This window comes from Haplochromis burtoni, unplaced genomic scaffold, assembly GCF_018398535.1.
Source record: "Haplochromis burtoni strain Fernald_Lab_line unplaced genomic scaffold, NCSU_Asbu1 Contig_127, whole genome shotgun sequence".
Lineage (NCBI taxonomy): Eukaryota > Metazoa > Chordata > Actinopteri > Cichliformes > Cichlidae > Haplochromis > Haplochromis burtoni.
In genome coordinates, this window is record NW_024582488.1 from 79,272 (window position 1) to 107,208 (window position 27,937).

A 27,937-nucleotide genomic window follows, 5' to 3' on the forward strand; every position below is an offset into this window, starting at 1 on the left:
GGGAGTATGGCAACTTGTCTGGCCAACAGTTTGCCATTACTGAATCCCACTGGATGCCACTAAAAGGTTTTGTTTTTTACATTTTTAATGCAAAACACATTTTGATGTGGATACTCTATATAGGTTCCTACATTTTCCTCATTGTAGAGTGAACATAGCCTGAGTAAAGTGTATGTTTACAAGCTGTAAATAAAGATATCTCATACATGTTCCTTTCTCATGTCACTTTAATTGATACCTTGGTATATTATTACCTTGAGAATAATGCTAAGCAACTCTGTGTACGCACGCACGCGCGCGCACACACACACACACACACACACACGCACGCACACGCCTGTATCTTTGGTTTAAGTATGCAGCTTGCTCAGTTTACTCAAACTGAAACGACTGAAGACAAACATCTGTAATGTCATTAGAACATTGAGTCCTTTTAAGAGAAGATGAATAGAGGACATTTCAAAGTAAGAGCACTTGCTGAATTATTATTTAGTCCATTAGTATTTAGAACCATATAAACACTCCCTTTGGATCTCAGTAACGGCAGATGGTTGGAGACTCTTGGGTTTTATGGTGATGCTCTGTCATCACCATAAACGTTCCACCTGTGCCCTCTTCATGTCCACAGTTAATCCAAGAACTTGCGATTGGGGTTGGCACCAAACAGATTCATTCTGACTTCAGGCATCATCTGTCAAGAATAGAATCAAGATAGTAAGGATATAAATCACAACCATGTTTTTTTGGCCACAGCATTCAAACATTGTTACAGTTCAGTATTTGATATTCCTTTCCAGCTGTAAGAACACAAAGTTTGTCATTTGATTTTTTTGCCACTGTCTAAAAATGTTAAATCTCGTTTCTGGCATATATACTCATTTTGAATTCAATCAGTTTTTTCTATTTCAATCCCTGATATGTTGCCCTTCTACCAAAAAGGCTTTAAATGCACTCTGTCATTGTTTGCATTTTAAACAGCATCCCAAGTTTCTAAGTAACTATGTAATTTCTTAAAAACATCATTGCACTCTTTGTTTACATTTTACACAGGATGCCAGATTTCTAAGTATCCATGTAGTTTCCTAAAAACATCCAATGACAGAGTGGAATAATATGCACCCCGTCATTGTTTACATTTTACACAGCATCCCAAATTTCTAGGTAACTACGTCATTTCTGTGGCTCCTGTTCTGATCAAGGCCAACAAGTGCGAGTGCACATCCCGTTTATCTTTAAGCTTTTTCCACCTGGATGTGTAAGATCATTTGTACTGAATCTCTGTGAAAAGACAAAGGACTGCTCGAGCCCACCCACGTCTCATTCCACAGCCCACTTTGATCTTAAGTGGGTCAGACCAGTAAAATTCTCCTTTCTGTGATTTTAAAGAAGTTTAACTACATATATTGAGATATTTTAGGGACTAAATAAAGGTTAGAGGAGGTCAGCTTTTAAAACTCCAAAGCCATGGGCTGATTCCGGCTCTCCGGCTCTTACATTTGATGCTTCTGGTCTAGACCATTTGGGCCTTTAGAGAATCTTAAAATTATTTTTCTAATACCTATACATTAATAATACAATTGTTGCAGAAAATACTCAAAAGACCTTACTCCTGAACAAAGCTGAATAATTTACGAACATAAATCAGCAGTGACTGTAATTACTACACATTTGATTTCACAGCTTTACTCTAAAAAAATGAACCAGTTTTTGCGTTATTGACACGATGGCAACATTGAATACTCAAAGCAAGTTTAAATATAGTAAATCCGTTGTTAGCATGACAGTCTAGTCTTAATGATTAAATTGATTTTTCTGTCAGCTCTCCACCCTTCAGCAAATTAGATCCACTGGAAAGCAAGTTGGGCTCTGCTGCCCTCCACAGGCAAACAGCAGCTACTGCAGTGAGCAGCAGAAGATTTGGATGTGAGGTATATCATCGAAGTTACTTTACCTGTTGTGCAATGAGTTCTAGCCTGCTCTCCAAAGTGTTGGAAACCTTGATCTTCCCATTCTCATTATACACCTCGATTCCTCCACAGCTGTTAAGATAAAATGAAATGTCTAGTTTAAGTCTTGATGCATGCTCAATCATCCAGGTAAGTAAATCCCAAAAGGTTGATTCTGTTCTGTTCATCACATCATTCAGTGGTGCGAGTTTCAGTCATTGTGCAAATGTCCTGTTTATAAGGTTGGGGAAACCTGCAGTCAGCTGAGACTGAAGAAGTCACCTGGATGAGTGACGAAACGTTTCTCCCACTGAAAACGTCCAGATGAACAGAATCAACCTTTTGGGAGGTCTAGTGTAAGGTTCAAAGTTCAAACCAAGCATCAGAATGTGGTGTGGTTGTGGTGCCAGGCATGCTGGACTGAGCATTTCACAAATGTCTGATCTACTGATCACAAGTTGAGCAGTATGTGGATCTTTCCACATAACCATCTGTAGGGTTTATAGATCCAATGAGCAGCAGTTCTCTGGGTGATAGTATGTTGCTGATGCCAGAGGTAGGACGAGAACTGATTTGAGGTGATAGGAAGGCAACAGTAACTCAAATAACCACTAGTTAACAAAAAGAGCACCTCCAAACACACAACATGTCAAACCTTGAAGCAGATGGTCTACACACCAGGGCCCCTCCTATCAGCTAAGAACAGTAAACTGAGGCTATAATTTGAGTGGGCTCACAAAATTAGATAACAGAGGTTTGTGAAATGTTGCCTGGTTTGATAGGGTCACAGTGCGGTAAAAACAACATGAAAGCATGGCCACGCATCAGTGCTTCAGGCTGCTGGTGGTGCAACGGTGTGGAGGACAGTTTCTGTAAATGAGCCACAGTATACGCCTGAGCATCTTTGCTGAGCATGTCCATGCCTTTATGACCACAGTAACCGCTGCTCGCAGCAGGACATTGTGCGATGTCACAAAGCTCATATCCTCTAAGAATGTGTCCACGGTACTCAAATGGCTCCGACAGTCACTAGATTATAATCCACTGAAATACGGTTAAACGGGAAGTTTGCATCATATGATCTCTAACAACTATGTGACGACATCATGTCAACGTGGACCAAAAAGTCTGAGGAATGTTCCAACACCTTGTGGAGACTACTCCACAAAGACAAAGTTGTTCCAACCCCCAAAGTCAACCTAAAGCTGAGCAGTGACTACAGTGTGTTTGTCATATTTGATTAAAAATGCAAAAATTCCTGCATCTCAATCTTGACAATACAAAATAGATAATCTGTAACAATCACATGACCTCCTTCTTTCTGAAGAACTGAATCATCTTACATCTGAGCTGGAAGAAAACGTTCCTTGTCGATTTTGACAGTTATATTACTCTTCACCGCCTCTTTGTAGATCGGGATGTTCTTATTGACTGCAGCCTGTTTGGTAATAAAGAGAGAAAACAACTATGTTTTATTGTGCATTCGACAAAAGAGGCAGATGGCCTGTTCCTTCTTTTCTAAATAACTAGTCAGAACAGCTTCACCTGAACAAATTCAACATCCTGCGGTCGGCAGCGAATGGTAACCTTAGGCTCCAGCAGTCGGTAGAATCCCTGAAACATTAAAAAAAGCTCACTTTTTAAATATAGAAAACTGAATAATATATTAACAGTTGGTTTGCAATCATAGATCACAATGGTAGATTATACCTGAAGCACTAGGCCCTCCAACAGACTGGAGTACTTAGCAGGGTCCTTAGCAATCTCTGCAAGTCTCCGACGGGCCTCGTTTAACAGATCCTGCGACAAAAACAGGCAACTGGATACATTAGAAATTGATATACGACTCATGAATTATGGTACGCAAAATCATATTTATCTTGCATCTGAGCACAGTTTTTACAAATATTTAACTGGAACGTGTCTTTTTCACTGTACTGGAGTAGTGAAGGTCAAGTAGAGGACACAACATTTACACATTATTTCCATGTGTAAATACGTGCACAACAATTTAGTGCAAGAATGAAAGCTAATCATGGAAACAAATTCAAATTCATCATTAAAGTTATGATGAATTTGAATAGAGGAGGTTTCCAGTGGACACAGAAATGAGCATTCATCGCTCACCGTGATCATGTCGTCTCGGGCCTTCAGCACCTTCAGCCTGGCTTGGTTCATCATGTTGGATCTCTGGCTGTGGAGGGCGTTGATTATACCGATTAATTCCTTTTATCAGAGATATTCTTCAAGCAAAATTTCTGCCTGAACCAAATATGATTTTATTTTGAACTTTTTAGAGTTGTCATTTTCTCTTCTTCAGAGTTGTTGGCCCAGAATTGATTAAATCTGTTTATGCTGCTTCCTCGTTGGTTAGTTCAATGGATGCCTAACAAGCTATCAGAAGATCAGTCACTGCCTCAGAAAGACAGCGTTTACTCATGAGATGTGAGATTGCAGAGTGTCAGATCTGTAAGTGTTTGAAGTGTGGGATAAACAGCGACAAAAAGCATCTTACAGAAACAGTCAAACCGATGGGACAGCGGAGCTAAAAACAAGAACGTAAGGCGTGCTGTGGTGTACCATTTCCAAAGGCAAACTAAATTTTCTTTTGATGAATGCATTCCTATTTGTGCAGTTTGAGTGACCACTCTTTCTCACATCTTCTTATGCTGCTCAATTTGCTTTTCCTTCTTCTCATAGTACTCCATGATTTTCAGCCGCTGAGTCTGCACCAGACGACCTTTCTCAATGTTGAACTCTTCCTCCGCCTGTGTAAGAGAAGATTCATTAAATCAGTGGTCACTATGACAAAACACAAGACTGACAGGCAGAAGAGCTTCCGTTACCTTTGCATCAATTTCCTCAACTTTCTCATTGGCCTCTTGCTCAATGAAGGCCATCATGTGCTTAATCTGCAATAAGAAACACAAAAAGCAGCTGGTTCAAGTTTAGATCTCCGACAATGTGCGTCCTTTATGTGTCTGTCTGTTTTTTTCTGAATGATACAAAAACATGCGCACACACTTTTACAGTTTTACTAAAACTGATAGTTTAGCATTAGAAAGTGACCAAATTTCATTATTTACTGCAATGAGACCAACTTGACTTGCATTAATGGCAATGTTAGCATTTAGGCATTAACTTTAACTTTGCACCCGTCATAATGTAAACTGCCACCGACAACCAGAACTAAATGAACTGCGACGTTGCCTTAAATGTTAAACATAGTGCGAAATAATGATTAACAGCGGGACAGTGCTGCAGTCCACGTATCGGCCCGTTAACTGAGATTATGTATGTTTACCGTAAGTTACAACAGTCGTCAGTGGGACTGACGTGGTTTAACTTGTCCATAAAGTTTACCTGTTTCTGTACGTCAGCGTCGGTGAGCGCCATGGCTTTTCTCAGTTATGTTTATTGTCTCTTTGGAGTCTGTCAAACTAACTGTCTCCGTCACTTTTACCGTCCACTGAAGCACAAACAGTTTGGGGTGAAAACACGGTTTGGCTTTCGTGGTCGAGCTGACCACTGGAGGTAAAATAGAACTTCCGGTCTGCACTTTCAAAATAACATTTCGCGTTCCAGTTAAATATTTGTAACGAGGGCGGGGTGCTAAGGTTGGATGCTCTCCCCTCGAAATTCTTATAGCTACAGAAAATCAAGGATTATCTCCACCAATAACAGACACGACGTGTTTGTAAATTTCGCAAGTTTCCTCTTGTGACCACAGGTTGAACGGTGTCCGGTAGCGGAGGTGAGTATTATTATGAAGGCTCTGACAGGAAGACTGGTGCCGGTTTTGTACGCTAACATCCAGAGCACCCTGAGTACTAACGGCTACCTGCCATTGGTGGTCTACCCTCTCCGGCTTCTGCTACAGTAGTGTGTGTGTGTGTGTGTATGTGTTCATAATTCTGTTCAGCTTGTCGTCTGTCCACATCTGGTTGCCTTTGGACAAGGACGGTAAGAAACGGACACCCGCTGAGCTTAAGTTAAAATGAAGTTTTGAGTCTCCAGCACGTAAAACGTGTAACGTCAAGCTAGCTAACAGTAGCTTGCATGTGAGTTTGGGTGTTCCAGCGAGGGGTGCAGCGGACACTTATGTAATTAGTCAGGTAATTAATTAGCAAAGCTACATGTCTGGTTAGTAAAGCGAATGGTTATGTTATTTGGTAGATTATTTTTTGCAGACATACTGAAATCTTTTGAGGATAGTTGTGTTTATTTAATTTACTGTAATTATCGTAGCCGCTTTGTTATTTGATGATTGAACTTTTTAATTACTCGGTTATACACATTATTTTATTTTGATAGTTAAACCCGGAAGTATTTTGTTTAATTTGGCAGACTTGACATGAATGGAATTTTTGGTCCGCTTGGTGTCACCTCGTCTCTGGAGGACCATGTGGGGCGATTAACTTAGAAGTTACAGGGGGTTAAAGTCGTGTTTCATATTTGTGCAGTGATCATTCTATTTGAAAATTGTTTTTGGGTTTTTTGGGGGGATTTTTAAAACGACCATCTGTTTGCCACATGTGTTGTGTAAATCATGATCTAGACACAAAAAAAGTACCCAAATATGTCCTGTCCCATTCTTCTGTCCTCAGTTGGGATCCATGCAGTCACATAAGTCTAAAATCACTCAATTTGTCCCCTTAGTGCACGCAGTGGGGGCAGGGCACTGTAAACCTGAGGGCGGCATCTGTTTATGTCATTCATATAACAGCTTTTTCTTTTTTCTTCTTTTTAAGATTAAATAACATATTGTATGATACAATGCCAGAGTTTAGATATAGATTTTCTTAGCTTTTATTAATGGGTGCCTCAGCCTCAGCCAGCCCATCCTTCAGGCTGTAACGATTGTGCCTCTAACGAGATATTATTCTTCCTCTGGTTGTTATTTTCCCTAGGTGAGACGTCCAGCTTTGACTGTATGAATTAATGTGCCTGAGAGTCTGATACACATCTGTTCGATGGCTACCTCAGGCTCCACCGCCTCTGCCTCAATCCCAGCCACTGTGCCTGAGGGTTTCCATTTTGAAACCAAATATATTTTGCTTAACTACCTAGGAATGGTGCCTGCAGGTAGATCAGACCAACCAGCTGCAGCTCAAGGTGAGAGGAAATGCTTTGCATTTGTGGCAAACCTCTTGTTAAAAATTGCTGATGAGACGAGCAACAGTTGTTTTTTTTTTCCTTCCCATTTTGCACACTGTGCACGTACACAACCCTCACACACTTGCATTCAGAGAGCACACAAATAGTGGCGTTCACATGTACACATGGTTGTAACATAAAATATCTGGGGTGTGTAGGCATGTAGCCACCTGTTTTGCCAGCTTAATTTGGCTCTGACTGGAATCTGACTTTAGCAGGAGAACACATTCAGAAGACCTGTATGGACACTTTAACGTGATAGCTGAAGCCAGTGTCTGTAAACCAATAGATTTAGTGGATTCTCATCTAAAGCCCAGCTAGAATCCTTTCAATAACCCAATATGGTGACCAGAGTGCATAAAGCTGTCGTGTCTTCACAGAGGTCTTTGCAACAACCCTGTTACATGGCTTCAGGCATGCTGGCTCACATTTTTCTTCCTGTTCCCTTTTATGCCCGGGATACCAAAAGAGGTGTTGTGGAACAAATGTACAGTATAGTAATGATTTTCTGTGTCTGCTATGTGAGACTAGAGAAAGGATGTGTGAAGGTAAATGCCAGCAGCTGTTCGTTTCTTTTAGTTTGTGCAACCAAGTTATGACCTCACAGCGTTAATCCTGAAATAAATCTTAGTGATTAAAGAGAGCACGAGACTGCAGGAGAGCCTCTTTGGATGATGCATGGAAGTAAAGGAGCAGAGGTATCTGAAAAATGTATTTGGAGCAAGGAAAAGAAGACGAGAGAGAGGGGGAGTTCTTTTTATTTCCTGTCCATTTTATTGTTGTGTGCATGCTTGGAATGGGCGGAGATGGCAGATGAGTGGCTGATCCCTGCTTTCCGCTTGACCCGGTCCAATTTCTGACAGCCTGTCATGTGCAATCACTGTAGCATTACTCGCACACCAGTGGACCAAAGCAAAATAGTTGTCTGGCTAGCTGTCTGTCTAAATGCTGACACAGCACCAAGGCCAGGAAAAGCCAACACTGGTCCTCATGGCACCCATGCAGGGACCTGAGAGAACAAGATCCCAGTTGTCAGAGTGTCTTCTTGCTTTTTGTTAAAAAAATGTCATTATTTGATTTCATAAACTGAGAAAAGTCAGCTACTAAAACTGAACCAATGGAGTCCAGTCACACTGGAAATAACCAGTGCCTCTGGGTTGCATGTATGAACATTATAAAATGATCCCTGCATCTCTCCGGGGTGAGAGGTCAAATGTAAAAGTTGATTTTTTTGAGGGTTTATTGTATTTTTGTGTAAATGCCGTGCAGCCCCACTTGGCGCCTTTGTGTTGCGTGGTTCATTACACCCTGAGCAGTGTAGACTCGGTGCTGTAAATAATTGACCTCTGCCTTGATAGCCTTCGTGCACACGATGACTGAGAACCATTAACAGTTTTTTGCTTTGAATTCAAGCTCGTCAGGCTGAGGAGGAGTGGCTGCCTGCAAAGGTGGTTCTCTCCTCCAGGAAAGTTGGTGTGCACGGCATCAACCGCTCATCCTTATAGTGGAGTCAAGATCTGGCCCAATTTCCACTTTGATGTTGATCCTAGCCTGTTAAATATTTCATGATTTAATAAAAGGTCAGATCCCATATTTGTTGTGTTAGCAACTTAACCCATTCTTTGTCAGATCCTCTATTTAATTTATCAGATATATCACAAACTAGTGAGTGCATAACTTTTATGAATCAAAAAAAGACAATGAACCTTTTCGAAAAAGCCACATGACCAACTTTATTATAAGTTGTTAGAATAGTTACATAAAGAAAACTAAACACATGCATAAAACAATAACAAAATAGCTGTTGACATCAGTGTAAATGACCTTTTCTGAAATATGTTCATGGTTCCTAAAATGATTATTGAGGCGCTGAAAGAAGGAGTGCTTTAAAAAGCGACCATGCAAATGCAACAAAAACAGCTGGCACACACTGAAATGACCGTCCAACCACAATATCCTGTTAAAATGCAGTCAAAGCAATTCAGAATTTCCAGAACAGTTTTTCTTTAGTCGTGTTTTAAGACATTTGGGGAAGTTTTGCATGAAAACTAGGGCGACTGTGTGGGAGAGAGCCAGAAAGAATGAAGGATGGAGCGACGGTGGTTCATATTTCATGTTTGTTTATCTCTTTCAGAAGATGCAGAGGCTGAGAAAACAAGATCCAGAGTGATAAAGGAGCAAATAGAGGAAGGGCTGAGAGAACTGGATGGCGAAATTGCCGCCTGTAAGTGATCACAAACATACACAGCTACAGTTAGGTCCATATATATATTTGTTTACTGAAACTAGTTACATAATGGAGATAATGTGTAGAATTTCTTCTTTCATTTGAGGGCATCCACATTCAAATTGGATGAAGGGTTTAGGAGTTTCAGCTCCTCAACATTTGCCAGCCTCTTTTTAAAGGGAGAAAAATTAATTGGACAATTGACTTGAAGGCTATTTCATTGGCAGGCGTGGGCAATTCCTTCATTATGTTGTTTTCAAAAAAGCAGATAAAATGCCTGGATTTGTTTTGAGGTGTGGTGCTTGTATTTGGAAGATTTTGCTGTGAACAGACAACATGCGGTCAAAGGAGCTCTCCATGAAGGTGAAACGAGCCATCCTTAAGCTGCGAAAACAGAAAATAAACACATCTGAGAAACTGTTACAATATTAAGAGTGGCAAAATGTACAGTTTGGTACATCCTGAGAAAGAAAGAAAGCACCGGTGAACTCAGAAATACAAAAAGACCAAGATCAACCTCTATCAGAATGAGGGCAAGAAAAAAAAGTGTGGCGAAGGCGTGAAACAGCTCACGATCGAAAGCATCCACATCGTCTGTAAAACATAGTGGAGAGAGTGTGATGGCTTGGGTGTTCGGGCTGCCAGTGGCTCTGGGACGCTGGTGTTTATTGATGATGTGATATACAGGACAGAAGGAGCTGAATGACCTCTGAGGTGTTCAGAGACAGACTGTCTGCTCACATTCAGCTAAATGCAGTCAAACTGACTGGGCGGCGTTTGATAATACAAATGGACAATGACCCAAAACGTACAGCCAAAGCAACCTAGGAGTTTATTAAAGCAAAGAAGGGGAATATTCATGAATGGCCAAGTCGGACACCCGATCTTAACCCAGTTGAGCATTTCACTTGATGGAAACTAAACTTTGGACAGAAAAGCCCAAAAACAAACAGCGACTGAAAGCTGCTGCAGTAAAGGTCTGGCAGAGGATTAAAAAGGAGGAAACTCAGCATCTGGTGATGCTCATGAATTCAAGACTTCAGGCTGTCATTGCCAGCAAAGGGTTTTCAACAAAGTATTAGGAATTGACCATTTTTATTTTCAGTTATTTAATTTTCCCATTTACTTTTGAGCCCCTGAAATGAAGGGATTGAGTTAAAAATGCTTTAGTTTTAGACATTCTCATGCAATCCTTTTGTTCAGATCACTTAATTAAAGCTAAAAGTCTGCACTTTAACTACATCTGAGTTGTTTAATTTAAAATTCATTGTGGTAAAAACCAAAATTAGAAAAACGTTGTCTCTGTCCAAATATTTATGGACCTAACTGTAGTTCCAGAGATTAGCCTTCAAAAGCACTGAACACCATCACTAGTCTGGTCTTAAGTTTTTAAACTGAAGTTGATCAAAATTAAGTTCAGTGTGCAAATATGACACATGTACAGTTAAAGCTCTTTGGTTTCTTTCCAAAAAGCATGCATATTGCTGCAGATCGCTGTGGTTGGTCACAGAAAAGCTGATTTTGATTTTAAGTGAATGATTGTTTTGTCTCACTCTGGTTTAAAAATGAGGATTTTTGTCTTTCTTTCACAGCTCACACACGTGGGTGGTTGCTTCATCGTGTTTCACTAGTCTAAGATGCTTTAATGTTATTCTTAAGTAAATATGATTTATGAGTCTCATTAACAGGATCTCAGACATTAGTTCAGTTACAATAATACATACAGACCATATACGGAGTCATACATACCAGCAATCATATGACCCCCTATGAACAAGCACTTTGGCGACAGTGGGAAGGAAAAACTTCCTTTTAACAGGAAGAAACCTCCGACAGAACCAGGCTCAGGGAGGGGCGGGGCCATCTGCTGCTGTTGGGGTGAGAGAAGGAAGACAGGATAAAGACATGCTGTGGAAGAGAGACAGAGGTTAATAACAGAGTATGATTCATGCAGAGAGGTCTGTTAATACATAGTGAGTGAAGAAGAAACACCCAGTGCATCATGGGAATCCCCGCAGCCTACACTATTGCAGCATAACTAAGGGAGGATTCAGGGTCACCTGGTCCAGCCCTAACTATATGCTTTAGCAAAAAGGAAAGTTTAAGCCTAATCTTGAAAGTAGAGATAGTGTCTGTCTCCTGAATCCAAACTGGAAGCTGGTTCCACAGAAGAGGGGCCTGAAAACTGAAGGCTCTGCCTCCCATTCTACTTTTAAATACTCTAGGAACAACAAGTAGGCCTGCAGAGGAGAGCGAAGTGCTCTAATAGGGTGATATGGTACTACAAGGTCATTAAGATAAGATGGGGCCTGATTATTTAAGACCTTGTATGTGAGGAGCAGGATTTTGAATTCTGGATTTAACAGGAAGCCAAAACAGGAGAAATCTGCTCTCTCTTTCTAGTCCCTGTCAGGACTCTTGCTGCAGCATTTTGGATCAGCTGAAGGCTTTTCAGCGAGTTTTTTGGACTTCCTGATAATAATGAATTACAGTCGTCCAGCCTGGAAGTAATAAATGCATGAACTAGTTTTTCAGCGTCACTCTGAGACAGGATATTTCTAATTTTAGAGATGTTGCACAAATGGAAGAAAGCAGTCTTACATATTTGTTTAATGATATGTAGGACTGCTTATTATTAGAGGTTTAATAAAAAGAAAAGTTAGTCAGAAGTGCCGCACTAATTAAAACAAACACTCTTTATGTTTCGTGTTCTTCCCTTTCTTTGACTACCTCCTTTAAACGAGCTGCACTTCTGTCAGCGATATCACTCTGTCCTGTGACCTGTGTTGCTTGCAGCCTTTTCCAGGACGGGATTCGACCGACACAATTCACTGGTGTTCGCTCCAGCCAACCCGGAGAACTCCATTGAGGACTGCCTGGCTGCAGTGGGAGACAGGCTGGCTCAAGAGCTCGACACACACCTGTCAGCAGCCGTACACACACTCCTCACAGGGTGAGTTTGTAGAGTTGTGGCTGTGTGTTTGCAAAAAGCAGCCTGCATGATAGTAACACTGGCGTCAATAAGTAACGGAGACCCTTTTGACAAAAGTGAAGCTAAATCAGCAGCTTTTTTTTTGCTTTAAGTTTATTGGTGCTTCTCTGGACTGCATACAACTCCGACAGCTATGTTTATTGAAGTTATGCATAAAATAAAATGTACAGTATTTGATGGCTTCCTTTGTTCTCATATATGTACAGTAGTCTGGATGACCGCCATCACTTCAAATACTTTTCCTTCACGGAGGTATGAAAAAAGAGAAAGAAAAGGGAAAAAAGCAAAACAAAGAAACATGTACAGACAGACACCGTTTGTAACTATATACATCCAGAGAGGACAATTGAAAAGCCAACACACTCAGTAGCAGATGGTGACATAGCATTAGTACATGTTATTATAAAAAACAAACAAAAATGTAAACAACCATTCCTTCAGTGATGAATATCAGAGATATCCGGGCTTGTAGAACTCACATAGCGGAGCCATTTTCCCCAGTGTTTTACAAATTTCTCATACTCAAAATTCACTAATCTTATAAATCTCAAAAGTTACATCAGTCCAGCTGTTTAATGTTGGTGGATCCTGTGTCAGACACCTTTTGGTCAGTTGCAGCTAGCAGCACACCAAGTAAGTATTTCTCTCTTATGTCTGAGGGTTTGTATCCTAAAAATCTGGATTTGAAATCAAAGGGTAAATATGTACTAAATATGTTGTGCATCACTTTATGGACTTCTCTCCAGTAGTTCTTAATATTCTTACAATCACAAAACATATGGTAGTGGTGTGCTGTTTCATTTCCTCCAACATTCACAACTTCCATCATCATAATGCGCCTTTAAAGCTGGGGTAATGAAAAAACGAAAAGCTTTTCCAGCAGAACTCCTTCCATATATGTGATGTTGTACTTTTCCAATGAAAAGAACAAATGTATCGCCATTCCTCTTCTGTGATTGTCTGACCTCCCTCTTTCTCCCATCTTTCTTTTATATACTTTGTTGAATAATTGCTGAGATCATGAAGACTTTTGTATATTTGTGAGATTACACCTTTCTTCATTTCTGACTTATAAGCATTTACGAAGAGTTTGGGTAAATGGCCTCGCTGTAGTGGGTATTTGGTTTTTAATGTTTCGAGTATAAACGTTTCTTAACTGTACGTATCTATCGTGGTCTTGGTTTTCTAAATGAAACATTTGCTTTAAAGTTTGGAAACTCATAATTTCATCTTCCTTTACAATACCGCATATCGATGTGATTCCTTTATCTCTCCAGTTTTTAAAACTAGGGTCTATTTGATTTGCTCATATGCTCATATCCGACTCATATGCACACCATTTTAATATTTTTATATCCTTCTCCAGCTTTTTTTCTTTTACCACCACTTTCCAAACGCCTACTGTGGCCTTTACCCAAGGATTTCTTAATTTGGAAATGTAGTCCTGTAGATTTTTATCTGCTAGAACTGCCTGTATATGCATATTGGTTATTGTTTTGCATTCAATTTCTTTCCATGCTGCTACATATGAGGGATCACACCAGTGCAACACTGCCCTGATCATTGCTGAAGTATAGTGTTTTTTTTTAAACATGGTAGTCCCCAGCCGCCGTTCTCTTTGGGCAGTTGTGATGTTTTGTATCGTATTCTGGGTCGTCTCCCTTGCCATATGAATCTAGAGATCGCTTTGACTCATTCAGTAAAATCCATTTGATTAATCTGGAGTGGGAGGGTCAGAAACAAATATAAAAATCTCGGTAAAACATTAATTATTATGGTTTCTATTCTAGAGCTTATGCTCAGACATGGGATATGATTCCATTGTGTAAGGTCCTCTTTGACTCTTTGATATAAATGGTTGTAATTTCTGTCTTACACCCTGGTATTTAATTGAGCCTGTGTTCCATTTCAGTGGATGTGCTTGTCTGAGCTTTTCAGAAGGACTATAATTGTAGGGAAGGGCTTCAGTTTTTTTTTTAATTCAGTTTATATCCTGTTATTGGGCCAATGTTTTTAAGACAGTTCATTACCTCTGGCAGAGACTCCTCGGGTGTTTTTAGGAATAAGAGTACATCATCGGCATAGCATGCTATTTTATGTTCCACATCATTTAGTGTAACATCTGCGATTTTTCTGTTTTGCCTTATATGTTGGGCTAGTGGCTCCAGAAATATGGCAAAGACAAGAGGAGAGCCTGCACAGCCTTGTCTCACTCCCCTCTCCAGTGTTAGAGGTTGACTTAGGTGACCATTAATCCTAAGCCTTGCAGTCGGGTTATCATATAATGCCTTTACATTATTTGTTACCGGCTCATTAAAACCAAATTTAAGCAAGACTCTATATAGGTATACATACATGGGCCAACAAACAGTCAAATGCCTTTTCAGCATCAAGACTGAGGATCACAGCCTGCTCTGTATGTTGTATATAGTTCATTATGTGCGTCTTGTGTTATCCTGGGTTTGAGGTTAGGGAGTATTTTTTCCATTCGTGCCATTATGGATGTATAGGTACGGTAATCTACATTAAGTACAGCAGCCATGTTTCTACTGCAGTTGTTACTGTGTGAGAAAAGTGTTATTATCTCGAAGGACTGACACAGTCACTGTTGATACACTGCAGGTATTTGCTCGCTATCAAGGTAATGCACTTTTGAACTTTAACCTTTATTGACAGTCCTTTTAATTCAATGTTTGGGTTTGGTTTTTTTTAGAGTAAAGGTAGTGTGAACTAAGTGGACACAAAACAGTGTCATACGGACACAGTTTTCTTTTAGATCTTTTGGTTTTGACTTGCATTACATTGTTACTTCTGTACTTTCCTAAACTAGTAAACCATAAAATCCTGAAGCCACTGGAGCACATACAGCGTTCAGTATCAACTCAGATATGCTGGAAATGTCTACGAGCTTTTATGTTCCCAGGGTTAGCCTGTATACTGATGATAAAAGTGAAACCAAAACACTGCACATCTGATGAATCCTACTGAAAGGATTCATGAGTGAACATGAACATCAGTGCACATTCATTAAAACTTCACAAGTAAAACAACCAACATACTTTTGACCTAACATTAGCTCATTATTCTACTCTTGGCCCAGGGTAGAGCTAGTTTAGTTTTGTGCAGTGTTGTAATTTAGTTTTTAATCTGAGATGGTAATGCTTCATGTTTTAAATAACAGCTTAAACTCTATCGTGTTAGGTTTGTGTGGTCTTCGCCATAGTTTGTCTCGTTGTTCCCCCTGTGAGGTTGCCTGTAGTAGAAAACGGAAATAAAAACTCTTCTGCTATTTTAATGATGAATCAGTGTAGCCCCTCCCCACGCAGACAGCAGAGGCATTAGCGCCTTGTTTTTACATGAGCTGGTTATAAGTAAAGATAATGACATGAAACTGTAGCAAAGAAGATTAAATATCTATAAGATAATAATAGTTATTTGGCGCTAAAATGTGATCTAGGTTGATAACCGGTGTTGCTGCTACTTCCTCAGTTGTTGTAATCAATTTACCTAAGGTAAAAGTAGTCCTGGTAAACAGTTACATTTGGTAGGTAAAGTACAAAACCTTTAACCTCCTCAACATGAAGATCACGTGTTTAATACTAATGGTAATGTCTGTGTTTTCAGACCTCTGGACTATCAGAGATTCAGATGCACAACACTGGAGCTCTCAACACACACACCGGGAGGCTGGAGCAGGGTGAGTGAGCCGTGAGTTCTGCTTCACTGATTAGAAGTGAGGCATAATTTGCAAAAGGTGCAATGTTTCCAGTTTGATTTTCTCCTAGTAACAAGAGAGAGGTGTCAGATTTATGTCTCTTATCCTTGTGAATGAACTGCTTTCTGTCTCTCGTCACCACTGCCACCAGGTGCTTGTTCCGTTAGTGCTGCTCCAGGCTCTACAAAGTGAAGGCCAGTCTGTGATGACTCTGTTGGACCTGGGGCTTCACTTCCTAGAGGAGAACGAGGCAGACTACATCACTCAGCTTGGGGGATGGGTGAGTTTTTAAATAAAGGGGAAAAATACATGATAAATAAGTCTAATTACCTGAAAGTCCAATCTAACAATCTAATACAATTTTAAGATGGCCTGCATTTGTATAGGACCCCAAAGCGCTTTACACTACATCCAGTCATTCACACACTGGTGATGGCAGCTACATTGTAGCCACAGCTGCCCTGGGGCGCACTGACAGAGGCGAGGCTGCCGGACACTGGCGCCACCGGGCCCCTCTGACCACCACCAGTAGGCAAACATGGGGTTAGTATCTTGCCCAAAGATATTTGGGATCGAACCACCGACCTTCTGGTTAGTGGCTGACCTGCTCTGCCACCTGAGCTACCCCAGTAAAAACTAAGAAAACTATATTCCCAGTTTAGAAATACTTAAAAACTATCTTAGATTGCAGGTGTGGTGACTAATTTTAGAATAATCAAGGACAGAGCCTACTGAGACTTTTAAGTTTTATTAAGGAGTAAATATTATTAGGACTGTGCAGAGCATGCGTACATAAAACAGGAAGAAAAGATGCTGCGTAGTGGAAAACTTTATTGCACCAGCCTAGAAAGATGTACACACCTCTTGATAGCCAGATGAGGGCATCAGTGAGCTACAAGAAATGCATTGGTTTGCTAGATTAAAATGAGCATCATAATACCCATGGCTATAAATTCTCTGCTTCTATATAAATAACCACACTGTTGTGTATACAGTGTATTTACTGCTACGTTTCTTTGGGCCAATAACCATAAACTCTGAAAATTGTCAGGCAAAAATAGGACAGTACTTGTGTTCTGTGGAGTGTTTTCATATTAAATATAAACCCTGTTCATGCAAACTGTAGCTGTTGATGAATGAAAGTCTAGCAAATACACCTTTAGCCGTGCAAGTTGTCCTTCCACATCTAAGTCACGATGCTTGGCTGCAGGCTCACTCTCTCCATGGCTTCTTATTATCATAGATAAGCAACTTGTGCAACTTTGTTTCTAGGTTTACATTTTTGCAGAGATGGTATTTGCCAGAATGCAGCCCTTCGCCGTTGTACTTAGGGAGTCTGTGCGGTGCTCTGCTATTAACGAGGCCACGTTGACGAACGTTCACGTGACTTGACATGTTAACTGCTGCTCTGGTCGCCATTACATCATTGTCGTGCTCTGGCTGGTTTCACACAGCGTTATGTGAACACAGTACGCTGGCTTCAAACAAAGCTACATTCTTGCTCTGTGTTATGTCATAGTTGATGAACGGATGATAGGCTCGGGCACGATCGGCAATGGAGTGATGAACTGAAAAGAGAGAGGGAGTGCACGAAGAGGCTGTGGAAAGGAGAGGGCACGAAGGAGGGAGGGATGAGCGCAGTCAGGGCAAAGTGAAATCTCCATTAGTTTGACAGCTGTCTGCATGCACAGCTCCAGCTGGCTTTCTACCTGCACTCCATCTCAAACTGTCTTTTTTGACTCTCTGGGGCTTTGTGCGTTCACACTTACATTTCACAACTTTCACGCTCAGGTAAGATAGTTTACTTGTGATGCGTGCTTGTCTGCATGCGTGCATGTGTGGCTGTGTGCAGCAGTGACAGATTTTAAGAAGCTAAAAAGGTCTTTACTTCCTACCAGTACTCTGCTTACTGTTGTTAACATTTGACATATGAGGCCGTGAGATGTAAATTTCCACAACAAGGAGGAGAGTAAATGAAGTTTTTTTTATTGCATCTATCAAAGTTGTATATTAATCCACAAAAAGGGTCTTTGTTGTTTTTGTATTTTACAGGATATTGGACAAAGTTTCTGTTGTGTCTGCCGAGTTCTCTTTAGGACACTGAAATGCAAGTTAGGTATGGGCTGCTCGATTAATGGCTTTGTTAGTTACATCAGAATACACAAAGGATTTGTATGGCCCTAATGTGGCGTACACTTCATTTGGCAAGGACAAAAGTAGCTGTCAGACAATAGACAGTCAGGGGAGCACACGGGGGGACGATGGGTGAGGTGATAAAAACAAAAAAACCTTGAGGAGATGTTGAAGCTTGTCGTCGTTGTGCTCGCATGATGTTGGTGTCCTGCTGTCCATCTGAAAGTAAAAATGCTGCATAAGAACTGAGTGTTCAGTATTCATATTGCCGTCCTTGAGAGTATAATGGAACATGAAGCAGAAAACTTGAAGGTGCCAAACAGATAATTGCACCTCTACACTCGGAGAAAAAGATATTAAAGACATACATTACTTTATTGCTGCATATTTGATATTCAAAACACCATATCTTTAAAGGCAGTAAAGAAATATATAGTCCTCTGTTTTGTATACTGGAACAAGCTGCCCTGCTTAGAAACAATGATGATATTTTAAGGCTGAGGTGCTTTAAAGGCCCGAGTCTTTGTCCTGTCAGGCCATATCACGCTACACCCTGTGCAGTGTAACTGTGCTTCCCTTGTTATGTAAGCATCCTCTGGCCTGCTCTGGGCTTTAATATGTGCATCACTGTGACACTGCATCAGCATGAATGTGGACCAACAGAGTGTCTGCGCAGGCTGAGGAAGCCCCCAAAATAACTCTAATAATCCCCTAAAAACATCATCACCAGGTGCTTGACTGACCCGCGTGTCCTTTGCTGTAAAAAGTTGCTGAAGCAGCAGGACACTGGCTGATTGGCAGTGATGAAGCAGGACAGACATTCATTTTTTTTCTGCTCCCCCAGCTACCCACAACACTAACACTGTCAGCGATGTTTGGCTAAAACCCAATATTTACTGATTGCAGATTGTGTAGCTGCACACAACAAGACACTCTGTTGCAATAAGATTTTTTTTTTATTTTTAAAAGGTGCTTCCCCAGAAGTGGTGTGGAGACGTGTGATTCCATAAACACTTTCAAATCTCAGACAGTCAAGCATGTCACACCCTGCATGTGGTGGTCAGTTTCACAATGCTGCATCTGTAGGGATTATTTATGGGGGTGGGGATGAAGTGTGCTAATGAAAGCCAGGGTAATGTGAAATGCTAAAACTGGATTACACAATGTAAAATAATAGCAATGTGTCTGTTTTTCTGTCAGTAATAAAGACGTTGCAGAAGATAAGCTGATAAATAGTGTGTTGTTGGCCAAAAGCGAGGATGCGTTCATGGTGATGAACATTCCTTCTGTGAAAAGGGAAGCGTCGCCTGAAACGATGCGAAAGAAGCCTCCACAGCAGTTCTGAGGGATAAGTTAGTTTAAAAATAGGGATGTGGGGACCTGTGGTGAAATTTGTGTCTGTTTGCTTATTTTGTTGCTGTTAATTATTTCCCATTTGTGAAAACAAAGAAGTCTTTAATGTAAAACAATAAATGAATAACCGTGCTGTGTTAAAATCTTATCCCCAGTAAAGAACTGGTGTTACATAGCAGATGAACGATGGCCCCTGACGTCGGTAAATGTTGTCACACATTTCAACTTTAGGTTTTCCTTTTTAAAGCTGGCTCCTGGTTTTTCTCGTCTTTCTCAGCACTTTGTTTTATTCAGCTCGGTCAGCTGTGTGACCCCTTGCAGGACCAGTGATTACATAATGCTCATATAAATGCCAAGGGTGCATACTAACCAGTGACCGTTACACTGACTAATCCCCAAACTGAATATCAGTAATTCACTTGTTGATGTGGAGCGTTTGCTTTTTGTGACAACTCTGTCAGATCTGATGTTTGGATTTGCAGCATTTGTAGGATTTTGACTGTATGCGACGGCCATGCCAGTGTAACTAATGTTGATTTATCAGCAGAAATGAGTCACCAGGGCAGTGGCTATGTTACTCTTACTCTTACCCTCAGCGATAGCTTTCTGCTTCAGTGTTTAATTACAATGTTATTTAACCTTGGGTTGCAGAGAGCCAGTTAAAAAGCAGAGTAGTAACAGGTAGGCTGTACACCTTTGGCTCTGCAACAAGAATGTGCAGTGGTTTTATATAGTTTGTCTTAGGGCAAGGGTGGAGAACTGAGCCTGAGAACAGAGCAACAAAACCTAGAGTTTTCCCACTCTCTGTGTTTCTGAGGGACAACCTGAAGCATTGAAGAAAGTTTAGTTTGCATGTCTTCTCAGGTATGTTTGTATGTAAGTTTTTCATCGTGTTTCTTAGTTTAATCCTAAACTTTATAAGCTTTATATTCAAGCTTTATTACTGGTACTCTAACTTTTAAAATATGTGGTCATATAGTTGGTCAGTAATAGTCTTTGTATTACTATAGTTCATAGGTGTGGTCTCCAGTGCAGTCATAGCTATTGCTGAAAACACAAACCATAAACTAAATAGAATTTTAAAGAATACCCGTGTCTCTGTGGATTTTTTATTTTTTTACCACACGGCAACATTAACCTGCTGTGTCGAGCTGATGTGCAGGCTGTGTCCTGAGAGGGGAGGATTTTGTGAAACACTCCTGCTCTTCTACATTCAAATCAGCTTATGCAGAAAGCAAATGTTGGATAACGATGAAACGCTGTTGGATTTAATCTCTGTCCTGCTTCCCAGGATGCAGCTGCCGCGCACAGCACTGAGTCTCTTTGTAAGGAAAATGACCTTCACGGCTTGTAGGTTTTCTAAAAAAACAAAACATGTTTAAATACATGTTCAGACGTTGACGTGTGAGTTGATCAGATCCAACTGTGTGGTCAGGGGCACCATGAAGAACATGCTGACATATTCTGCTTATTTCAGATGAAGCTGCTGGCGGCTGTCTGAACCCCTCTATCTGATGCTCACACAAACACTCACCCTCCCTGTTTGACTAACACTGCGTGCCTGAACTGTCTGTTTGAATCTCATCAGCTCAGGTCACACCTATGTGACATGCAACACAGCAGAAAAGCCTGGCCATGTCAGATACAAGCTTAACTTCCTCAGTCAAGCACAGTTTAGTATCTCTAATTGTTTTAGCCAACATCCAGACTTTTTGTTTCACATTATGCGTTTATTTTTTTTTTTGCACGCATCATTTGCAAGATCTACCTGCTCGGCATGCTGTGCAACAAGGTGGTTTGTATGTTGCTCTTTTGGTTAGTCAGCCTATTACTTTCTAAGCTAAATCTTTTCATCTTGTGTTGGTTGAATTGCCAAAAGCTTTAGAAATAAATGACTCCCAGAGGATCGGTCCTACTGACTCTAGTGATTTCCTTAGATTTCCCTCTTGTGTTGCCATGAGGTTGGATTTCATTTATGAATACTAACAAAGTATAGTATTGGCATATATGTTCCTTTTGCATAAACTGGAGTTGGAGCCGTAGCAATCACGATTTTCTGTAGCAAGTTCTGTTTTATATTATTGCAACAGATCCAATGGGGAGTGATTTTTGTTGTGATATGATAGAGAGAAATGTTAATGTGCAAAGTCCAAAGTTGACGCCTTGGAGCTACAGGACTGTTGTGATGTTTGATTTCACTGCTTGTCTTGGTCAGTTGCCTATTTTGAACCACAAATTGTAAGTTAAGCGTCACATTACTGCATGGTCAGTGCAGTGATGTGCATTCATATTAAAAAATGTATTTTTTTTCTTTGCTAAATGTTTGCATGATAAAACTAGGCTTACTTTAATATATTAAGCTTCGATATATTGATTTCTGAAACTTGTTTAAATGGATTTTCTTCCAGCAAACTCAGCCCTGTGTTATTCTTACTCACATGGTTATATTTGCATGTTACATATCAAGACCTCAGCTTACAGATGCTTCCTTCCTCTGTTGTTTACCACTAGGTGGCGTAGAAGATAGAACAAGTGTGGATTTAGTCTGCAAAAGCCCCCCCCCCCATATAGCAGTCCTATTCTGAATTGCTATTATGTAACCTTTTAACTTATTCTTGGTTATAATTTTATGACTACTGAGAAACTTTTACATGTTGCTAAAATTGTAGTTTTATTTCTTTTATTTCATATTTCTTAAGCTGGTTTTCTTGGGAGAAGGTGCCCTCTGATGTTGCAACCAGAGACTAAACTTTAACAGAACACAGAGATTGTAACAAATTCAACTAATGAATTGAATGTAAATGTCATGTTTGTTTCTGTGTGCCACAGGGTGAAGTATTCAGCCTCGTGTTGGATGAAGAGCGAGGTGTGACTATTGCCGAAGACAGCAACGACATTTACATCCTCTCAGGAGACCAGGATCACGACCAGATCAGCCCTCCCTCGTCACTGCTGTGCACCGGAGACAACAGCAGCGAGCAGAGCTCCTGGCAGACAGAAAGCTTACCTGTGTCTCTGGCTGGCCACGAGTCGTGGGCACAGGTTGGTGCGATGGACCCTGAAGACATCAAGAGCCTGGACAGCAACGAGGGTGTTGCTCTGGTCGAGGAGCGTAGTGAAAACAACTCCTCAAACTCGGACATCGTCCATGTGGAGCGCGAGGAAGCCGAGCTGTTGGAGGAAGGCAGTGAAGGCGGAGTGATAGAAGAAAGCATGATGAGTGTTTTAGGCACTGACAGTGAGCTGGCTGAGCTCAGGGAGGAATTAAGAGTCCAGACCGCACCTGCACCAGTGACAGCTGAGGCAGACCCCACACCTCCAGCTTCCCTGATTTCATTAGAAGAGCCAGTTGTGATAGAAACACCTGCAAGCTTGTCTGCAGAACCTTCATTCATTTCCTCAGAACCAGAGCTGCTTCCCTCTGCCTCTGAACCTGCTGAAGCCCTTCCCACTGAAGCTGAACCTGCAGTACCTTTGTCTGTTCCTGCAGTGGAACCAGAGCCTGAGCCAGAACCAGCTGCTGTCACTGCCCCAGTGACCGATCCAGTGCCTGCTGAAATGGCAGTCCCATCTCCAGCCAAGGAAATCCCGACAACACCAGCAGAGCCTGATTACACATTAGAACTAGCGTCCGAACCAGAGCTGAACCCAGAGTCCATCACTGTGTTTCACCAGCCAAAGGAATCGCAGCCAGAACCAGAGACTGTGGCAGAGCTAGACGATACGGTCGCTGCACCTCCAGTCCCAGAGGCTGTGGAGGCCCCTGTCAAAGCACCAGCTGAGGAGGCCCCAGTGCAGCCGGAGCCAGAATCAGAGCTCCCAGCGTTGCTTTATGGAGGGGCTGCTCTGGCAGTCCTTGCAGCTGTTATAGCCTTTGTTCTCATACGCTTTCAGAGGAAATAGCGTAAAAAAGTGTTATCCTCAGCAGCGGGGAGTGTAGAATGCTAAGGTAGAATAAAGGTATTTGCATACATACGGTGAGACTCTCCTTAAAAGTAGTTTTTAAAAAATCTTCCGGGTATAAAATGTGTGAAAGTGTCCCCCAGCAAACCAGAATGTCTTGTCATCCACAACCTTAGTGCTGGGAGTCCCTCGCTGCTTCTTTCAACCAGGTGCAAACACAGAAATGTGAAAACGGTGCACTCCACTCTACTTCTTATTTTCTCTGTTTTTCTTTTGGGGGTCAGTTGCAATTTTGTTTCCAATTTCTTTTTGCCTCCAACCTTTTGTACTTATTACTGAGTACAAAAGCGCGTGTGAACTTTTATCCCTCTTCTCTTAGATTCAGCTTCTGTCGTGTCTCTTGGTTTGCTATTTGCATTGTTTCTTTCATTGGAGCCAGCGACGCTGGATTGAAAATTGACAGTGCTCTCACAGGAAACATAAACCTCAAGTATAAGTTGTGATGTTGTGCGACATATGGGTTTCTTGCTCTTCCGCCTCCTACGCAACAAAGGGTTATTTATATTTTTCTCCCTGTGAGTAAATCTGATACTTTCGTAAACAGACTTCTATAGAAGTGAATGGTATTTTTGATATTTTCGATTGAAACCAAAAATGAATCTAACGTGTCCATATTGCACAATAAATTTGTGATATCAGTACATAAATTTAAATATAGTGTGGTTTTAAAACATTTAAAAAAATCTTGATGCATATTGTTTCAGAAACCAGATGTTTTTATGATTTTTTTTTTTAATCTACTATATTTGGTTGCATTAGCCAAACAAGAACCACCGATTACTTTCAGTGTAAAGTGAGCTATAATTACTCCAGAAAAGTAGGGCATGAATGCAGCACATTGATTCAATCTAGTTTATTTGACCTTTTTTTAGGGTTGAATTTGACTGGATCTCTATTCCCACCTATCCCAGTTAATCTCACCCTCATTTCAGTTACTTTGCTGTCGTGCTTTTGCGCCCCAGCATCTTTATTTGGTCCTCTGTACTTTGCCTTGTCCCCTTTTCCCGGCACTGCTCATAATACCCGACTAGTTCCACAAAGGTTCATTTGTAAGTGTCTGCCCCAGTGACAAGATAATACTTCCCTCCCCAAGTAGAAAGAAAAGCAGTAGCATGCTGAGAGTTATTGAAAGCAAAATCAGGTTGCCAAAAGACAATCAAAACCACTTGGAACCATTTCAAATATGATTTGTAGGAAAGTCTTCAGAACAAACAATAAACTCAACCTCTTACGTAGCCGTAATTTTGGATTTTGCGTTCACACTACATTAAAGAAATCACTGAACATTGGTAAATGGTAAATGGCCTGCATTTGTATAGCGCTTTTCTAGTCCATAGGACCCCAAAGCGCTTTACACTACATTCAGTCATCCACCCATTCACACACACATTCACACACTGGTGATGGCAGCTACATTGTAGCCACAGCTGCCCTGGGGCGCACTGACAGAGGCGAGGCTGCCGGACACTGGCGCCACCGGGCCCTCTGACCACCACCAGTAGGCAAACATGGGGTTAGTATCTTGCCCAAGGATATTTGGCATGCAGCCAGGATGCAGCCTGGGATCGAACCACCGACCTTCTGATTAGTGGCTGACCTGCTCTGCCACCTGAGCTACAGCCACCCCACATTCTAGTAAACCAGCAGAGCACAAGAAACCAAAATAATATACTGAACAGGAAGTGGAAACAAATAGTGTGGAATCTCCCTTTGATTCCCTCAGAGGAAAAACAGCTGGGAAATTTATGAGGAACTCATGTAATCTGTTAGCCTGGTCCTTAACACACCCTCACTGCTGCTATCACGCAAAATCATTTGAGTTTAAAGATAATATAGGAATTTGTATGAATGTTCATGTCACCTTCAGTACTGCAAATGTTACACTCATCAACTTAAACTACATCTACTTTCAAAGGGAAACTTTACAAGTCCAGAGCAGGATGGATGTCAAAAACAATACCCAACATGGCATTTTGTACCTCGAGTTTCCTACAGAACATTGTTTGAAGCAAAAAACGAATAAAGAGATTAAACTACTTCAGCTGTGATTTATTGTTTTTGTGTATATACACAATGAAATTAAACTGAAGGAAAAAACTTTAATCATGCTACTTATAAGCAACATAAAGTAAACATTTTAAGTAATAAAGACAAATAACACTTAAGCAATAGTAAACAAAAGGAATAATGAAATTCAAGTGTCATGTTTAACGCTTTCATTTTGATCTTCAGAAGTGTTCGGCACTGGCACATCAACAAACTCCTTTCACAGTTGGCTAATCATGAGACACAAACTGCAGTTTCAGATGTAACTGTCATTTCCTTAGAGACAGCTTTTCTTCGGTCACAGAGCCCATGCAGTGTTGATGTACTGCAGGGCGGTGTCGAAAAGGTTTCTCAACCTCTGTGGGGTCTGCACGCACACCCTCTTCACCAGTGTAAGTGCAAGGGCTATGATGACTCTCTCCCGGGGTAGGTCAGGACCTACCCAACGCATCATCACCCTCTCTACCTCAAAGGCAAGGTAATCCTTCCATTTCTGGAAAGCAGAAACAAATAGATCAGTCCATACACTTGGGCTCAAAATAAAAACAACCTGGTGTGGCATCACTAGGGTAATCTCAATATATCCACATTAGTTTTTCACTGGCATATTTAAAACTAGCTCTCGTTTACACCTAGTTTGTGCACTGAGTAGTCCTCTAGCTGAACCCATACTCACTTGAAGAGGGGAGGTTGATATGTTGTTGCTTAGGTTCCTGGTAGCTTCAGTAACAATTCTGTCTTCAAACTGAGCAGCGATTTCTCCCAATGCTCGTGCAACCTCAAGAACAGCTGCAGCCTGTTCATGATTTCCTGCAGCAAAAAAAAAATACAATTGCATTAGTCAGAGTAAAGTTTAACATTTATGGCTGAAGTCGTGTTTCTATAGTTTCCATTAAGACAATTTTAACATTCTGGACTACTGCTAATTAACTTCAGCTCTGTAGCATAAACAACAGAGTCAGGGTCATTTCCTGGTTTCACTTTCAGTTGTTTTGTTATTAACTGGAAACAACTCAGTCAATTGTGATTTAGTGGCATAACTTAGAAAATATGGCACTATTTGCAAACATCTGGGTCAAACTATATATTTGATCAGGTCTCTTAACTCGACATGTTTATAAAACATTTATTTTATTACACTGTCTCAAAAACTGCCACACACAGCTCATTGTTGATTAAAAATAAATAAATAAACAGCTGATGACTGTGGCACCAAACTTGACTGTAGACAGTACAGTTTACATCGTTTTACTTTACTTACCCCGGATCTGTAGATCCACTATGGGGTGAAGATCCTGCATAGAGATTCCGATGTTGCTTGGATGATAACCATCAGTTTCAAGCTCTCCATTATCCAGGTTACGTGCGTCGTGCCCGTTGCTGTTGATGTCCCAAGAAAACTTGAACTGTTCGCCTAGCGAGTGAAGCTCCTTCATGTAGCTTGCGCTTTCATGGCCCTCTTGAAGGAAGGCGAAAATGAGCTCACTCGCCGTAACCCGAGTAGTCGAGAGGTCCATCTACAACCAGCCTGAGCCCTTAGATAAAAACAACGATATTAAATAATATAATAGCAGTGAAGATGCCACAACCGGACACTTTAACATTACATCGAAATTTGTTTCTGACAGTCGCTGAGAGAGAGGAAAAAGTCAGTTCCCAACCGATATTTAAGCGATGTCAGTCAAAACAGGAAGTTTAGGAATTTTGTATTTTAATAACTGGATTTCAAGTGGATAAAGAAAAAAACAGTTTACGCTAATGCTAACGTTAGCTTACCTTGGGCTCGGCTCGTCAAAGTTGTTTAACGTCGAACAAACTAAAAGTATAACAGGCAGCTAAAGTATACCTAACACCAAAATGACATCAAATATCGATTCGTTTCGCTTACACGCTTTTACGTCACCTACGTTAACTTATTTGCGTGAAGTGAAAACTTATGTATGCGGCAGACTGCCGACTAGCTTCAGTCTTTAAAACAGTTTCCGCGACTGCGTCATGACGCCTTTAAATACCGTCCGAATTTTGCCTGCTTATGTATCTTTTGACTGGCATACACGGTGTTGACTCCAAACTACCCGGAAGGCGTCAAAAACGCATATACGTTTAATCATGGTCATTTTTGACTGAATATCTTACATTAAAATAGTCCCACAGTTATATTTCTTCTGGACATGTTTTCACAAGCTTAAGAAAGCGAATATTGTAAGTCCCATTTGACCTATCCACCTACTTTGACTATTTAAATAACATATTTGCCATTTAATGCCTCTAGAAATTGTGACAGGAAGATATTTATATATTATATTATTAGAATTTATGCAGTTATGCAAGTATTGTGTTAAGAATCAGTGGCAGTGCTAATGTGGCCTCGTAAAAAAGAAAAAAAAAAAAAGGAAAAGTGTGTG

The 27,937-nt window shown here is 40.8% G+C and overlaps 2 protein-coding genes across 4 annotated transcripts; one reads left to right on the top strand and one right to left on the bottom strand.

The window, feature by feature from the left end:
* Nucleotides 1–209: 209 nt before the first annotated feature.
* Nucleotides 210–5,747, bottom strand: atp6v1e1a (ATPase H+ transporting V1 subunit E1a). Its single transcript, XM_005930373.3, has 9 exons — nt 5,310–5,747; nt 4,793–4,858; nt 4,605–4,714; nt 4,074–4,140; nt 3,657–3,746; nt 3,492–3,560; nt 3,290–3,384; nt 1,952–2,039; nt 210–691 (listed from the first exon to the last, which is right to left on the bottom strand). The coding sequence occupies exons 1-9, from the start codon at nt 5,340–5,342 to the stop codon at nt 629–631; spliced, it is 681 nt and encodes a 226-aa protein (XP_005930435.1). The 5' UTR covers nt 5,343–5,747; the 3' UTR covers nt 210–628.
* bcl2l13 (BCL2 like 13) lies at nt 5,590–24,721 on the top strand. 3 transcript variants are annotated; one of them, XM_005930377.3, is made up of 7 exons: nt 5,590–5,700; nt 6,857–7,061; nt 9,238–9,327; nt 12,127–12,283; nt 15,947–16,019; nt 16,189–16,317; nt 22,353–24,721. In XM_005930377.3, the coding sequence occupies exons 2-7, from the start codon at nt 6,920–6,922 to the stop codon at nt 23,424–23,426; spliced, it is 1,665 nt and encodes a 554-aa protein (XP_005930439.1). In that variant the 5' UTR covers nt 5,590–5,700; nt 6,857–6,919; the 3' UTR covers nt 23,427–24,721. The 3 variants fall into 3 exon arrangements, with proteins under 3 accessions (XP_005930439.1, XP_005930438.1, XP_042080016.1); XM_005930376.3 differs by lacking the exon at nt 5,590–5,700 and adding an exon at nt 5,746–5,909; XM_042224082.1 differs by lacking the exon at nt 5,590–5,700 and adding an exon at nt 5,916–6,061.
* The last annotated feature ends 3,216 nt before the right edge of the window (nt 24,722–27,937 follow it).